Raw genomic sequence first — 14,242 nt, forward strand, 5'->3', positions numbered from 1 at the left:
AACCATGATTCAAAAGGAAGCTCAGCCACAGAACAGGCAAGTGTGGTGTTGCCTAGAGGAAAAGGACATGTAGAGGCAGGTCTCAGAGAGATCCACCCAGGTTTTGCAAAAAAGGCACCTCCTTCACCACAAGGTCTAAGACTTTCCAAGTTCAGGAAGAAAGTATCAGCTCCCCCCTTGACAACCTGGTGCAATGTACCCAGTAGGACCAGTGTGAGTGAACTGGAGGCTTCTCTACAACATGACCCAGAGGGACAATGTGGGTCCTCTTGGCAGCCTGAAGTTTGTGACTCTCCTGGTGGCCCTAATTCCAGAACTCCTATTCCTGGGAGCTGGAGTGCAGCTTCAAGACAATGGGTACGATGGACTACTTATTGCAATCAATCCTCAGGTACCCGAAAATCAGAACCTCATCTCAAACATTAAGGTAAGTGACAAGTGTGAAATCAATACCATTATCCCATTAGAACAGGATTGTAGCCTTCTTTAAAGAGCTAACAACTTCACCCGGTCTGTATTTGAATTGTAAAGAGATCAGCATTTCTTTTAAGCACCAAAAATTATAATTATGGCCAAGCCAGTTTGATCACTTAATTATGCACAGTCTTGGCTCAGAGTGTTGAGCTAGCCCTCCTTGATTTGTTCTTGTTGGTTACTACCACTTTTAGCTTTTTTTGCTTTCCTAACATGACTGTTTTTGGGGTAGCAATTTAAAAAAATAACCCATTGTGGTAACAAAGACCAGATGTATGACTGATGAATAAGCATGATTGTGCTTATTAAAATCAAGTTGTTGGATTCTATCCTGAGGCTGAGAATTCTCAGACAGAGAGTCTGGATGAAGTGCCGAAGAGCAAAATTCTTTTCACCTGAATGTTCTGTAAAGTAATTGATTATTTTCACCTTAACTTGGTGAAGGAGGATCATAGCTCCATTACTTAAGAGCCTCCTGTTGGTATTGCTTTAGAGAAATCAGTATCATCATAAGGTGTGGTCTTGAACATGCCCACGGGAGTGACTTGAAAGGGATTTGTTTGGTAAAAGCTTAAAAGTCTTTCACAAAACTGGGAAAAATTACATAGGCAAGCCCAGACTCACTGTTAGTGTCCTAAAATCTCTTTCAGTTAACCATTTGAGGTTTATTTTGCTCCTAAGTTTTCCCAAAGTCTAAGGCCATCTCTAAAAGAATTGGGCTCCTTTAAAATATTTTCATTATTCTTTACTGATACTTACTCAAGTATAATCAGAAAACCAAAACATAAAAGATTTACAAGTGCCAAGATAAGCTTTTCTTTTATTTGGTTATAGGAAATGATAACTGAAGCTTCTTTTTACCTATTCAATGCTACAAAGAGAAGAGTGTTTTTCAGAAATACAAAGATTTTAATACCTGCAACATGGAGAGCTAATAATTACAGCAAAGTAAAACAAGAATTATATGAAAAGGTAAGAATTCAGGATTTTCTTATATGAGCTTAACTCTGGAAAAGCCAACCAATACATACTCCGTTCAAACTTTAAAAGTGAGAACTTAAGCAAAAACAAGTCTTTGATGTTAACATACAACTAATATTGGGAAGATTGTTATTTACAAGATACATGGAAATATAATAAATGAGTACAAATTATGGAACGAAAAATAAGCAAAATGCCATTACCCGAGGAGCCTCTCAGAAAGCCTCTTTACTTTGTAACTTATAGGGTACTTTTTTGAAATGTTTCCTTAAGGACCAAAAGCCGGTTTTATCCTACTAAGTATGAGCTGTGTAGGGAACAATTCTAATTATGACAACTTTCTTTTCCCATCCTGTCAGGGGCAGTAGACATGCATGCCCAGACAGAAACATAATCTATAAAATATGACTGACTTCTCCCGCCAGAGTGTAAGTTAGCAGAATTTTACATGCGTCCAAGTCCAGGACACTGTTTTTGAAGAGTATGGGATAAGAAGGAAGGCAGAAAGGGGGAAGGAGAGAAGTGGCTACTTTTTCTTTTCCAACCAAAAAGAACTGAACCTTCGAAGGACTCTCATAAGCTGCAGATCATAGTTAAGCATCCATGATTATGTCTGCATGCTATAAACAAATGTTAAATACATTTGGCAAATGACTGGAGTTACTGGGAACAAGAACCCGGGCAGCTAGCAGAAGGGGCAGGAGCAGACGCATTGAGCACTTACCTCAGGACTTCAGCAATGGAGTAGATTCCAGATCAGTAACCACAGCTCCGACAGAAGGGCTGGGACATGGGATACAGTTTCCCCTTTTCCTCATTGTGCCATTTGGTATGAAATTTCCTAAGATCGTTTTAATTCTTAGCTCTTCCTTGAAGTCACTCTCTCAGTAATTGAATGGAAGAGCAATCTAGATAGCACCCCAGTGTCCTGAAGAAGTTAAAGAGGCTCTTCAAACATTTGATGTATGGTCAGATGAATGCATTTGGCAGTGCTTGGCCACGGAGCTAGGAGAGAAAGGAACGAGATAAAATGGGAAGAGAGCCAGTGTTTTGGTTTTTTAAGATTTATGTATTATTTATTTGAGAGAGAAGGGGGGAGAGAGAGAGAGAGAGAAAGAGAAAGCGAGCCTTGCAAGGAAGGGCAGAGGGTAAGGGAGAGAGAGACTCTCAAGCAGACTCCCCACTAAGCCCAGGATGTAGGGCTTGACTGGGGTTGACTGGGGTCTCCACGTGGGACTCACTCTCAGACCCTGAGATCATGACCTGTGCTGAAACTGAGTCAGATGTTTAGTGGACTAAGTCACCTCAGCACCCCTAGACAGCCAGTGTTTTTTTAAGCTTCCACTAAGCACCAGGCATTCTACATACATTGTTTAGTTCTCACCTGAATGTTAAATTAGTTGCTATCACAAATTTTTGCCGTAAGTTAGGAAACAAAAGCTCAAATAAAGTATTTTGTCCCAAGTCAAACAGTTAGTAAATTACAGAGCCACAATTTCGATCCATGTCTATTTGCTTCCCAAACCCATGCTCTTTGCACCAAGCTCTGCCATCTCTAGCTATCTATACAGATGGTATTAATCAATTTGACCTTCCATGAAACAAAGAAGTATTGGAGACAACTAGCATCAAAACCAGGTTGTACTCCTGATCCTAATGGACGGGTAAGAAATAAATAATTAAAATAAAAATGAGAATATTACTGAACTTAAAGATTAAAGGAAAGAATAATCCTTGAGTGCTGCTTATATATCTGTTGGATACCAATTCCTTTAGCCTCAAATGTCAATTAAGCAAACAGTGAATGATCATTGTCTGCAGGGGCCATGCTAGGCACTGTGGAGGACACAAGGACAAGCAAGGTGGTTCCTGTCCCTGTGAATCCACAGTCAAACACAGGTAGGAAGCAGGGGAGGGGAGGGAGAGTTAGAAAAAGTAGGTAAGAGCTGTATTACTACGGTCTATAATAGACTGGAACGCCAAATAGCCTGAGTATTCCATCCCCAGCAACGCACTCTGTCCTTTTAGCTTTAGGACAAATTTCTAGACATAGGAATGAGGTTTTGTCCATGTGAAAGCTACCCAAGGGCATGACATCTGTAGGTGCTGCTTTGCAAAGCCCCAGGCTTGAATTCTTATCTTTCTAAAAATTAGTGTTAATTATTATAAAAATAATTCATGCTCACTGCAAAAGGAAATCAAACACTGTAGAAATAATGGAGAATAAAAATGAAAATATTACCTTCCCTTACTAGGGGGTGTGCATGCACATACACATAAACCAGTCCACATATGATACAGATAGTGATCGGGTGACATCTATTTACAGGGTCATATTAGACCTATAGTTCTAAAATCAGCTTTGTTTAAAAAAAGTGAACAACATACTTCTAAGGGCAAGTCTTGAGACAACATGTTATGTTTCTTCCTTCAAATAAAAGAAACAATGTTGTATATAAAATTTTAATCTCTAGATGGTTACTTGAATAGATATTTTCTTTGGTTTTGGGCTTAAACTACTGTGTTTTAGCAATAATAATTGAAATGGTCAGGGTACAAGATGAAATACAAATTCATTCCAATGACTGCTTTGCTGATCTAATTGATACTGGGAATGAAAGGAGAAGGCTTAAAACAAACACATCTTATTGTCCTGTACTGATGAAGTAACCTAAAGAAGGCTGTTCACAACAGGCTGTGACACTTTACAGAACAGTCTGAATGACATTCATCACTCTTAACATTTAGTCAAATATTTTTGTTATATTTCGTAGGGTTTTATAATGTCACAATTTTACAGTGTGGGCTTTTGACAAAATTTTAATCTGAAAAATGGGAACGTCAAATGGAAATAATAAAACTACATGGAAAGTTGCTAAGCTTTTAAAAGTGCCAAATAATTTTATTGATATTTAGCTGTGCATGCATTTTAAACTCTATTTATAAGACATATCTTCTTAAAAATCTGTTGTTAAATTGGAATACAATTCATACAGTAAAATGCACAGGTCATAAGAGTACAGTTCAGTGTTTTAACAAATGCATATGTTTATGTCACCAACATAAAGTATTATAAAGCATTTCTTTTCCTTTAGGCAAATGTCATAGTGACTGACTGGTATGGGGCACATGGAGATGACCCATACACACTACAATACAGAGGGTGTGGAAAAGAGGGAAAATATATTCATTTCACATCTAACTTTCTCCAAAATGATGACTTAATAGCTGGCTATGGACCACGAGGTAAGTGTGACCAATCCAGAAATAGACATCGGGCAGTACTATTTACAATATTCTGTGCTTGGTGCTGAAAAGCAACTCAAAGAACCTGAAACCTGCTCAGGACTTACCATCTGGATGGGGAGAGATAGACTACGTGCCCATGAAAAGATAACAGATAAAGTGAGCGGAAAAAGTCGGACACCAGTGTAGTGGCCCAGATGGTGAGAATTCGGAGAAAGGAGAGAACATTTTGCACTAAGGGTGCTCAGAAAAGCCTTCACAAAGGAGAGGCTCTTCAAGATTAATATAATGTTGATAAATGGAAAGATGAGAGAGGACAGGGCAAAGAGCAGAATAAATAATGGCAGCAGAAGAATGCAGAGCACGTTTGAGAGACAGGAGCAGTAGCCCCACTGATGGTGCAGAGAGACTGTGAGTAGTGAAGCAGTGGAAGAAAAGGCTGAAATGCATATAGGGGTAGGTGATGGGGAGCCTCGACAGACCAAATTAGCAAGTTGCCACTGAAGGTTTATGAGCACAGGAATGAAATCAACATAAAAGTGTTTTCAGAAGATGAATCTGGCAGTGTAATGATGATCATCTGGCTCCCTCAAATCAATGAGAGGGAAAGTGAACATCAGGAGAATAACTAAAAGTCCAGGTAGGAGACAATAAGACTTGAATAAGAACAGGGGCAGTGAAGTGAGGACAAGAAAGAGTATTAAGAACAATGAGAATTTTCTATGTGCTGGGTGCTGTGCTGTATGTTTTTCAAATGTTATCTTATTTAATTCTAATACTCCACGTGATGGGAGATATTCCAGAGGGAAAGGAAAGAGAAATAGAGGTCTGACTGCTACAAAGTGAAAGGCAAGGGGAGAGGGGTGTGTGGCAGCATTAAGGAACATAAACCTGGTTTATGTCAGAAGTAGAAGGGACAGTTTAAGGGGGAAATCCACAAGTTTGGATCTCGGCAAGTTGATTGAGGGGATCAGCAGATTGTCCTGGCGGAAAGGTTCAGCCTGTGGTGCATGTGGACGGCTGCAGTTTGGGAGACAAGTCAGGCTCATAGGTTTGGAGACTGGCATTTAGTGGATGAGATCTGAGGGAAAAACCGTCCAGAGAACAGATGAAGAGGTCCGGGCTAACTATCCCATGCTTAATTTTTTTGTTTCTGATTTTAACAAACAGTAGTGCCTTTCAAATGATGTTTTCACTTTACTCCCATTTCAATCTAACTAGATATTATTATCCTCTGTATGGCTAGCAGGAACTGGGGCAACACCTGTAGAAAACACACTTTATAGGGCGCCTGGGTAGTGTAGTCGTTAAGCGTCTGCCTTCGGCTCAGGGCGTGATCCCGGTGATCTAGGATCGAGCCCCACATCAGGCTCCTCCGCTGGGAGCCTGCTTCTTCCTCTCCCACTCCCCCTGCTTGTGTTCCCTCTCTCGCTGGCTGTCTCAGTCAAATAAATAAATAAAATCTTTAAAAAAAAACCACACACACACTTTATAAAACATTTTTTATAAAAACATCTTTTCCCCAGTAACTCTCAGGTGCTGATAACCTCTGCACAAATAGATGCTGACTTCACCAGCACTTCTTCTTTTTTTTTTTAATTATTTTTTTGTATTAGGATATGTTAGTCACCATACAGTACATCATTAGTTTTTGATGTAGTGTTCCATGAAATGAACCATGAGAGACTATGGACTCTGGGAAACAAAGGGGAGGGGAGTGGGGGGATAGGCTAGCCTGTTGATGGGTATTAAGGAGGGCACGTATTTCAACGCACTTCCAAATTCCCTGAGTAGGCACAAACTTCCCCTTAATACTTTCCACTTAGTTCTCCTCCCTTCCTTTGTCCCATGGTGCAAAACTTGTACAACATGCTTCACCCTCAGTCAGCTCTGCAAACACTTCCTGGGTTCCCAGAACTTAAAGGAATGCAGAAAAAAGAAACAATGCACTTTGTGAGTGGAGTTAGTCCAGAAAGCTTCTCCTGGGAAGTAGTTTTGATTGGACCACGGAAGGAAATGCAAGATTTAGAGAAGTAGAGATAAAGATATAAAGGATTTAATGCTGAGGATGGGGGTTTCCATGAGCCAAGAGTTGGAGACAAATATAAACATGGAGAATCAGAGATAAAATAAAGGAGAACTGACCATCCAAGCTGGAGAGGATGTTTATGATCTTTTTTTACTCCTTCATCCTTCCCTGGCCCCAGGGTTTCAATCATTGCTCTAGAGAGGAGGATTACTTACAAGAAAATAGTAGGTATGCTTGGATAATACAGACTAAAGAAGAGGAAATCTTTGTTTGTCTGGTGTCTTAGTCTGTTTGGGCTGCTATAACAGAATACCACAGGCTGAGTGCCTTATACACCACAGAAACTTATTTCTCATGGTTCCAGAGGCTGGGAAGTCCAAGATTGAGTCACTGGCAGATTTGGTGTCTAGTACCCACTTCCTGGTATGTGGACAACTATCTCCTCTCTGCGTCCTTACATGGTGGAAAGAGGAGGGAGCTCTCTGGGGTCTCTTAATAAGGACACTAATCCCATTCATGAGGGCTCCACCTTTGTGACCTAATCACTTCTCAAAGGCCCTACTTCTTAATACCATCACATGAGGCATTAGGATTTCAACATATGAATTTGGGTGTGGAGGGGGTACCGTAAGCATTCAGTCCACCTTACTTAGATAAGCTTCTTTCCCTTCCCCCAATTCTGAATGGTAGGCCTGTAAGAAGCTCAAAAGAAGTATGTTAGGCAGCTTCACTTTCGGGGAAGTGAGAGAATGTGGGACTCATCACTAGTTTCAAATAGGTATGCAACAAGTAAATCACTGGTCTGCATTTACAGGACTAAATATATTTTCAGAGTGCCTCTTTCATGATGGTACAGGGTAAAGCAGGAGATGGGAATGGAAGGTGAAGAAAAGAAAAGTGGGAGAGAATTACATTTCAACCCTTTGTAGTGAGTATATATAGTCAAGTGATGTTACATCTTCACCAGTTAGCAAAGCCCACTCCTGAGATTTCAGGAACACAAAACGAAAGCTCTCTCTTCCACAGGTAGAGTATTTGTCCATGAATGGGCCCATCTCCGTTGGGGTGTGTTCGATGAATACAACGATGAGAAACCTTTCTACATAAATGGGCAAAATCAAATTAAAGTAACAAGGTCGGTACTTTGCTCATGTTTAAAATTAATTGTTTCTTTTTTTGACTCTAAAATTGAGTTGATAATGGCAGCTAAAACCTAATAGACAGGGAAGAGATCCTTTCATTTTTTAAACTTTTAAATTTTATTTCATTTTTTAAAAGTTGGTAAATATTTATGTGGTTCAAATATGAAAACAATGTAAAAAGTTATATTCTAAGATATCTTGTTCTCGCCATTGTCTTTATCCTGTTCCTTCTCATCCCCTCTAGGTAAACATTTTTATTAGTTTCTTGATTATTTTTTAGTATTTCTTCAGGCAAACCCAAATAAATATGAATATATATTTTTCTTCATTCTTTTTTTCTTAAAAATAATTGCTTAGTGTCCCACTGTGTGGATATACCATCTCACTCATTTTCAACCAGTCCCCTATTGTTGGACAAGTGGGTTGTTACCAATTTTTTGTTATTAACAATAATACTATAGGTCATAATGCTACATATATGTCATTTCACGTATGCAGGCAGATCTATATATATCTATGAATAGTTTCCAGGAATTAGAGTCAAAATGTACCCTCAGCTTAATCTTGGAAGACATTGACCAATTATTAATTGATCATCAGTTGGAAGATATTTTTCTTCTAAAGGTCGTATTATTCTTCACTCCCATTTGTAGTATTTGAGATGACTTACTTAGGAAAGAATCTGTTTAAATATCATCATTACATCCCCATTCTCTTATGCTCTGTTGTCTAATGGCAATGAGCTCAAAGAAGCCATGATTCAGGATATCATTCGTGTACCTCCTTGGGACTCCAAAAGTTCATGTTGATTTCCTGGTATCTTTTCCCTCGACCCTATTTAGTTAGTAAAACTCTTGGCAACAGAGGATTCCTCATCCAGATCAAATGCTTTAAAATAAAATGGAGTGTATGTCTAAATTAATGAACTTTCTTAACAGAGTAGTTTTTAAAACGTTTTATGTGTATCTAGCAAGCTACAAGCCTTGGAACAAATTATTATATGAGCCAATGAAGAAGAAACATAAGTATTTCTGAAATAGACCCAATTTCTCTTTCTATTTTTAGGTGTTCATCTGACATCACAGGCATTTTTGTATGTGAAAAAGGCCCTTGCCCCCAAGAAAACTGTATTATTAGTAAACTTTTCAAAGAAGGATGTATGTTTATATACAATAGCACCCAAAATGCAACTGCATCAATAATGTTCATGCAAAGCTTATCTTCTGTAAGTATGGCCTTGGAATGACAAACTCCTACAACATGCCATCTCTTCCCAAGATGGACTGATACGTCCGAAGTATTTAAACAAAAAGACAATTATGATTCACTATGTTTTAGAGCTCGGGGACCTTAGAGTTCATCTAGTTTTTATTTCACAGATAAAACAAAAACATTGAGGTCCCAAGATGATCACAAAAAAAAAATTCCTTTAGAGAAGTGATTATTTGCTTTCTGGGGAAAGTGATTCAACAACGAAGCTCTGGAGACTTCAAAATAAACCGCTCATCTGGTGGTATTGAGGAAAATGTATTGCGTTAAGAGTGATATAACACATGATTATATTTATCTCATTTGAAGTAGCAAACCATTCCCCAGCATCTCTACCAGAAGAAGAAAAGAAGAAGAAGAAGAAGAAGAAGAAGAAGAAGAAGAAGAAGCAGCAGCAGCAGCAAACCACTCTTATTTTAATTGTGTTTCCTAATTCTCTTTCCCTTGTTTTGCATAGTATAGAAATTAAAAAAGAACCAGGTGTTACCAAGAGAAGTCAACTAACCCTTAGCTTTGTAGGTTCAGAAACTTAACCTTGTCAGTATTCTGCATTGGCAAGAGACTAGTTAATGGATCTAGAACACTGTTTTTTACATTAGTATTTAAAAATAGTACTCTGTCATGGGAATCCAATATTTGCATCCTCTAGCCAGTTCATTTTTTCTCTGAAGGAAGCAGGATGAAATAGCCAAATTCTCACCAGAAGCCTGCTTTGAGGGAATGGAATCAGAAAGGAGGGAGACCAGTGACAGAGAGGCTTCCTGGCATCAGCTGCATGACCTGATCAATCCAGCCGTTTTCACAAAGACCTGAAACTCATGTCTGTGTGTCATCTCCCCTCCACGGTGCTGGGAGCCCATGGGCACGTGCCTCTGCGAAGTTTTCTGTTTCCACGGCTGACCAATGTCCCTTATATTGACACATTCTTTTCTTTAAGTAACTTTTTTTCTTCAGTCTGGTTTAGTCAAGGCTACAAGTCATTATGTAACTTTAAAGTGATTTTTCATATTTCTCGTCTGATCCATTACGTTTTTAATTTATAGCTTTAATATTGGAAGCCAACTTAATTCCATGTATTTCATCCACATTGTGTGATCCTTCGAAAGACCTAACCATTAATATCCAGTCAAAAAAATTTCACAGTCCTCTAACCATAGTCATGAAAGAGAAGAGTTAAAAACCAACAAATAACGACAACAAAAATGGGTCATACTCCTGTCTCCCCATGCTACTGAGAAAACCATGTCCTTGAGCAACTATGAACCTTCTGGCGCTTTGGTTTCCCCTTCTATGAAATTAGGGATGGGACTGGAAAGGTTTCTTCTAGCTCTAAGTTCCCATGACTCTGTTAGCAGGAAGTATCTACTCTAGGAATATAGCCACTGGGAATAGGTGGTAACTTATTTCTTTGCAATGCAAACCATACTTTAAAAAGTGGTGACATATGTTTAGTATTATTAAAAGAATTATATCTCTATTTCCAAATGGAGAGAAAGATCAGGAAGTAGGTTTAAGTTTTTTTTTCCTTATCCTATTCTTACCGAGATCAATATTTGAACTAGATCGATTTATGCTGACTGATCAATAAATAAAGGTGCAGGTGGGTCATTAAATATAATTCCAAGGAACAGGCTGACCGAGATAACATCTTCTAGAGTGTTTTCTTTAACACGCTACCATACTAAAAAAGGTGGGAGATTGTTTTGTTTTCTTAAGACTAAGATATATATACACGGTCTGCTCTCTGTTATCCAAGTACAAATAGACTATAATTTCGATTGATCGTAAGTACCACAAGGGTGCCAATGTTTCAAGCAAAGGGTGTGAAGGTATATTTGTAAACTCATTGTCATTCCTGAAGTAATAAAGGGTTGCTATAGCACTTCTGATATCTCATGTTTCAGCTTACCATGCCCTTTTACCTTTAGTTGCTTGAGAAGGAGAAGCATGTCTAATATGGGAGGAGTGCCTTTACTCTCTGATAGACTTTGTTCTTTTTCTAGGTGGTTGAATTCTGTAATGCAAGTACCCATAACCAAGAAGCTCCAAACCTACAGAACCAAATGTGCAGCCTCAGAAGTGCATGGGATGTAATCACAGACTCTGCTGACTTTAATCATAGCTTTCCCATAAATGGGACTGAGCTTCCGCCTCCTCCTGTGTTCTCCCTTATTCAGGCTGGTAACAAAGTGGTGTGTTTAGTCCTGGACGTGTCCAGTAAGATGGCAGAGGTAATATTTTGAACCAAAATGGCTATAAACCATTCATCATTTTTTTTCTATAAGTTTTTAATTCATTTTCAGAGGTTAAGGGCAGGGGTGGAAAGGCCAAAGTCTGGAATATTCGTGCATTTCGTCTTTTCTTGGGGACAGGAGGAACAAATTTAGAATGTAGGCCAAGAATTGAGATAAGGCAGATAAATGAAACCCACAGATAATCCCAAGCCCTGTTTTTTTGCTACTAATTGCAACTTTTTTCCAACCAAGATCCTTTTCCAAAATTCTGACATGTAAGAGAAACTCCAGTCTGGCCATATTTCACTCACTGGTACACATCCCTTCCTGAGGTAAGAGACAGTGAGTTTGCAAAGAGTGTGCATATCCATTGTGTGTGTATTTTCCATGTCACCATGGATAGAAAAACATACCTTTGTCATCCAGGAAGCTCACAGCCTTCCAGAAACCCACTCCTAGAAGCCTCAGAACTCTCAGATAGTGGTTAAAGGCTTAGTCTCTCCAGGCAGACGTGCTTTAAACCCTGGCTTCTTCACTTACTGCCTTTAACCAGGAGCAAAATAACCTTCCTGAACTGTTTTCTCATCTGTAAAATAGGGATTATAATACCTGCTTTTAGTGTTGTGACAGAACCAACTTATACTAGCTCATTGGAGTCAATTGTTAAATTTTTAGGAAATCTGCAAGCCAGTAGTTAAATATAGCCATTATTAAAAATTAAACTATGTGGATTTAGAATTAAATAAAATATATTAAAACAAATATAATAAATGCTTAAAACTCATTACTTGCTAATTTTTTTCCTACTATTTTTTAATATTATCTATAACCAGAGTCAGTAAATAACAGTTCATGGGCCAAATATGGCCCACCACCTGTTTTTGCATAGCCCAGAAGCTAAAAATGGATTTACTCTTTAAATGGCTTAGAAAAAAAATCAATAAAATAATAATATTTCATGACATGTGAAAATTATATGAAATTTAAATTTCAGTGTCCATCAATAAAGTTGTATTGGAACACAGCAACACACATTTATTTACATCTTACCTATGGCCACTTTAGTGCTGAAACAGCAGAGCTGAGCAGTTGCAACAGAGAACGTATGGCCCACCAAGCCTAAAATACTTAACTTTCTGGCCCTTTTTTGAAAATGTCTGCTGATCTCTGATCTATGCTCTTAAGATTATTTCTGGTCTATTGTACCTGTATGGGTCTACTACTACACATCTCTTCCCCAACTCTGCTTTCAGTGACATCACAGTGACAGTTTGAAATCAGCCATGGTGGGAGTATTTACCCCACAGAAATTGTCAATTGCAGCAAATCAGGGTATCTCCCTCTCTCTCTTCTCTCTTTCATTTGCCAGGAAGCCAGTCGTTTATTTTTTTTTTTAAGACTTTATTTATGTGAGAGAGAGAGAGCATGAGTGGGGAGGGGCAGAGAGAGAAGCAGGCTCCCCGCTGAGCAAGGAGCCCAATGCAGGACTCTATCCCAGAATCCTGAGATCATAACCTGAGCTGAAGGCAGAAGCTTAACTGACTGAGGCACCCAGTGCTCAGAAAGCCAGTTTTTAAAATACATTTACCAGCATACAACCATCTACTTCATAAAGTTGTTGAGGGGGAATAAATGAGGAAATGAATATGAAGCTTTTTGGTTCATAAGTGGTAGTTCTTATTTTATGATAGTACTTGTCCTAAGGAAGAGTTTATCCTCTTGTATTCTCTGAATCAGTAGTCCTGGAAAATTTGCCTTTTTTGGCTTGTCTCTGAAATATTAGGAGCATCACTAATACATTCAGCATCTGGATAATTTTATAATCTTGCCTACCTGCAGCTGACTAGGGCATGATCTTCTAAAATATGGTCTCAGGACAATTTATATTGGCTAGCTGCCTCTATTGAGGAAAAATAGTGAAAGTGATAGTTTCACTTGAGAGAAGACCTAAAGGAAGTAGAAGAGAAATAAGCCTAAAGTAACACTCACAGCAAAACATACTTCCTTCCCTTTTCCTGCCAATATTGTCCTTGAACCATCATGGGAATTCATTCATTAGATGCCTGTACTGTGTTGGCTTGGGGGATGCAGAGTTGACAGAATATAGTCTCTGCTTCAAAATGCTCACAGTCTGGAGCACTTGGGTAGCTTAGTCGGTTAAGCATCCGACTCTTGAATTTGGCTTAGGTCATGATCTCGGGGTCATCAGATGGAGCCCCACAACAGGCTCCATGCTCAGCGGGGAGTCTGCTTGAGATTCTTTCCCTCTGCTCCTCCCCCGCCCTTGCGTCTCAAATAAATAAAGAAGTCTTTAAAAAATGCTCACAATCTAATGATAGACACACAACACACACATGTGAATAAATATAATACAATGTGACAAGGCTCCACAGAGGTGTGAGTTGCTGTGGGAACATTGATGAGGCAGCCATAGAAGAACATGATTGAGGAAGACTTCATTGAGAGGATGAACTTGGAGTTGAATCTTGAAGGATGAGGAGGTACTTGCACTGTTGGATGAGGCGAAGGAGGAGAAGGAAGGAATGCCAGGGAAGGGACGAATTTGTGCAGTGGCTAACGGGCAAAATTAGAAAAATTTGCCTGGGGGAAGTACATCCCTTGGTGTGGCTATAACTAACATTGGGTGTGTCTAAGGAAATGGTAGATAAGATGGAGTGATGGTATAAATTTGAAAGAAATTTAAGACATTGAGCTGATAGGACCTGTTCAAGGATGGGGGCTGACAACAGAGGGGTAACGAAAGACAGCTCCAGGCTTTTGGCTTAACTAGTGGGAGTGGAGATCATGATTAAGAATGGTGAATTAAAATTTCTAAAAATTTAAAAAAATTAGTTAACTTTAAAAGA

At 38.9% G+C, this 14,242-nt stretch overlaps 1 protein-coding gene and 1 long non-coding RNA gene across 3 annotated transcripts in view; one reads left to right on the plus strand and one right to left on the minus strand.

Annotated features, from left to right (window-relative positions):
* The first annotated feature begins 223 nt into the window (after positions 1–223).
* Positions 224–14,242, plus strand: part of CLCA2 (chloride channel accessory 2) — a 42,948-nt gene continuing 28,929 nt past the window's right edge. Inside the window, exons 1-6 of one of the 2 annotated variants that reach the window (XM_045801359.2) lie at positions 224–427; positions 1,309–1,446; positions 4,551–4,701; positions 7,757–7,865; positions 8,938–9,097; positions 11,145–11,372. In XM_045801359.2, the coding sequence (XP_045657315.2) occupies positions 242–427; positions 1,309–1,446; positions 4,551–4,701; positions 7,757–7,865; positions 8,938–9,097; positions 11,145–11,372 (972 nt within the window). In that variant the 5' untranslated portion in view covers positions 224–241. Of the gene's footprint in view, positions 428–1,308; positions 1,447–4,550; positions 4,706–7,756; positions 7,866–8,937; positions 9,098–11,144; positions 11,373–14,242 lie in introns of both variants that reach the window. The other variant, XM_087866075.1, reaches the window with a different exon arrangement.
* The window catches only part of LOC148109172 (uncharacterized), a 230,015-nt gene continuing 227,358 nt past the window's right edge, over positions 11,586–14,242 (minus strand). The window contains exon 5 of the long non-coding RNA XR_015726293.1: positions 11,586–11,961. This is a non-coding gene — a long non-coding RNA (uncharacterized LOC148109172). The remainder of the gene's footprint in view (positions 11,962–14,242) is intronic.

This window comes from Ursus americanus, chromosome 12 (assembly GCF_024610735.1).
Source record: "Ursus americanus isolate L20-20 chromosome 12, mUrsAme1.1.p, whole genome shotgun sequence".
Lineage (NCBI taxonomy): Eukaryota > Metazoa > Chordata > Mammalia > Carnivora > Ursidae > Ursus > Ursus americanus.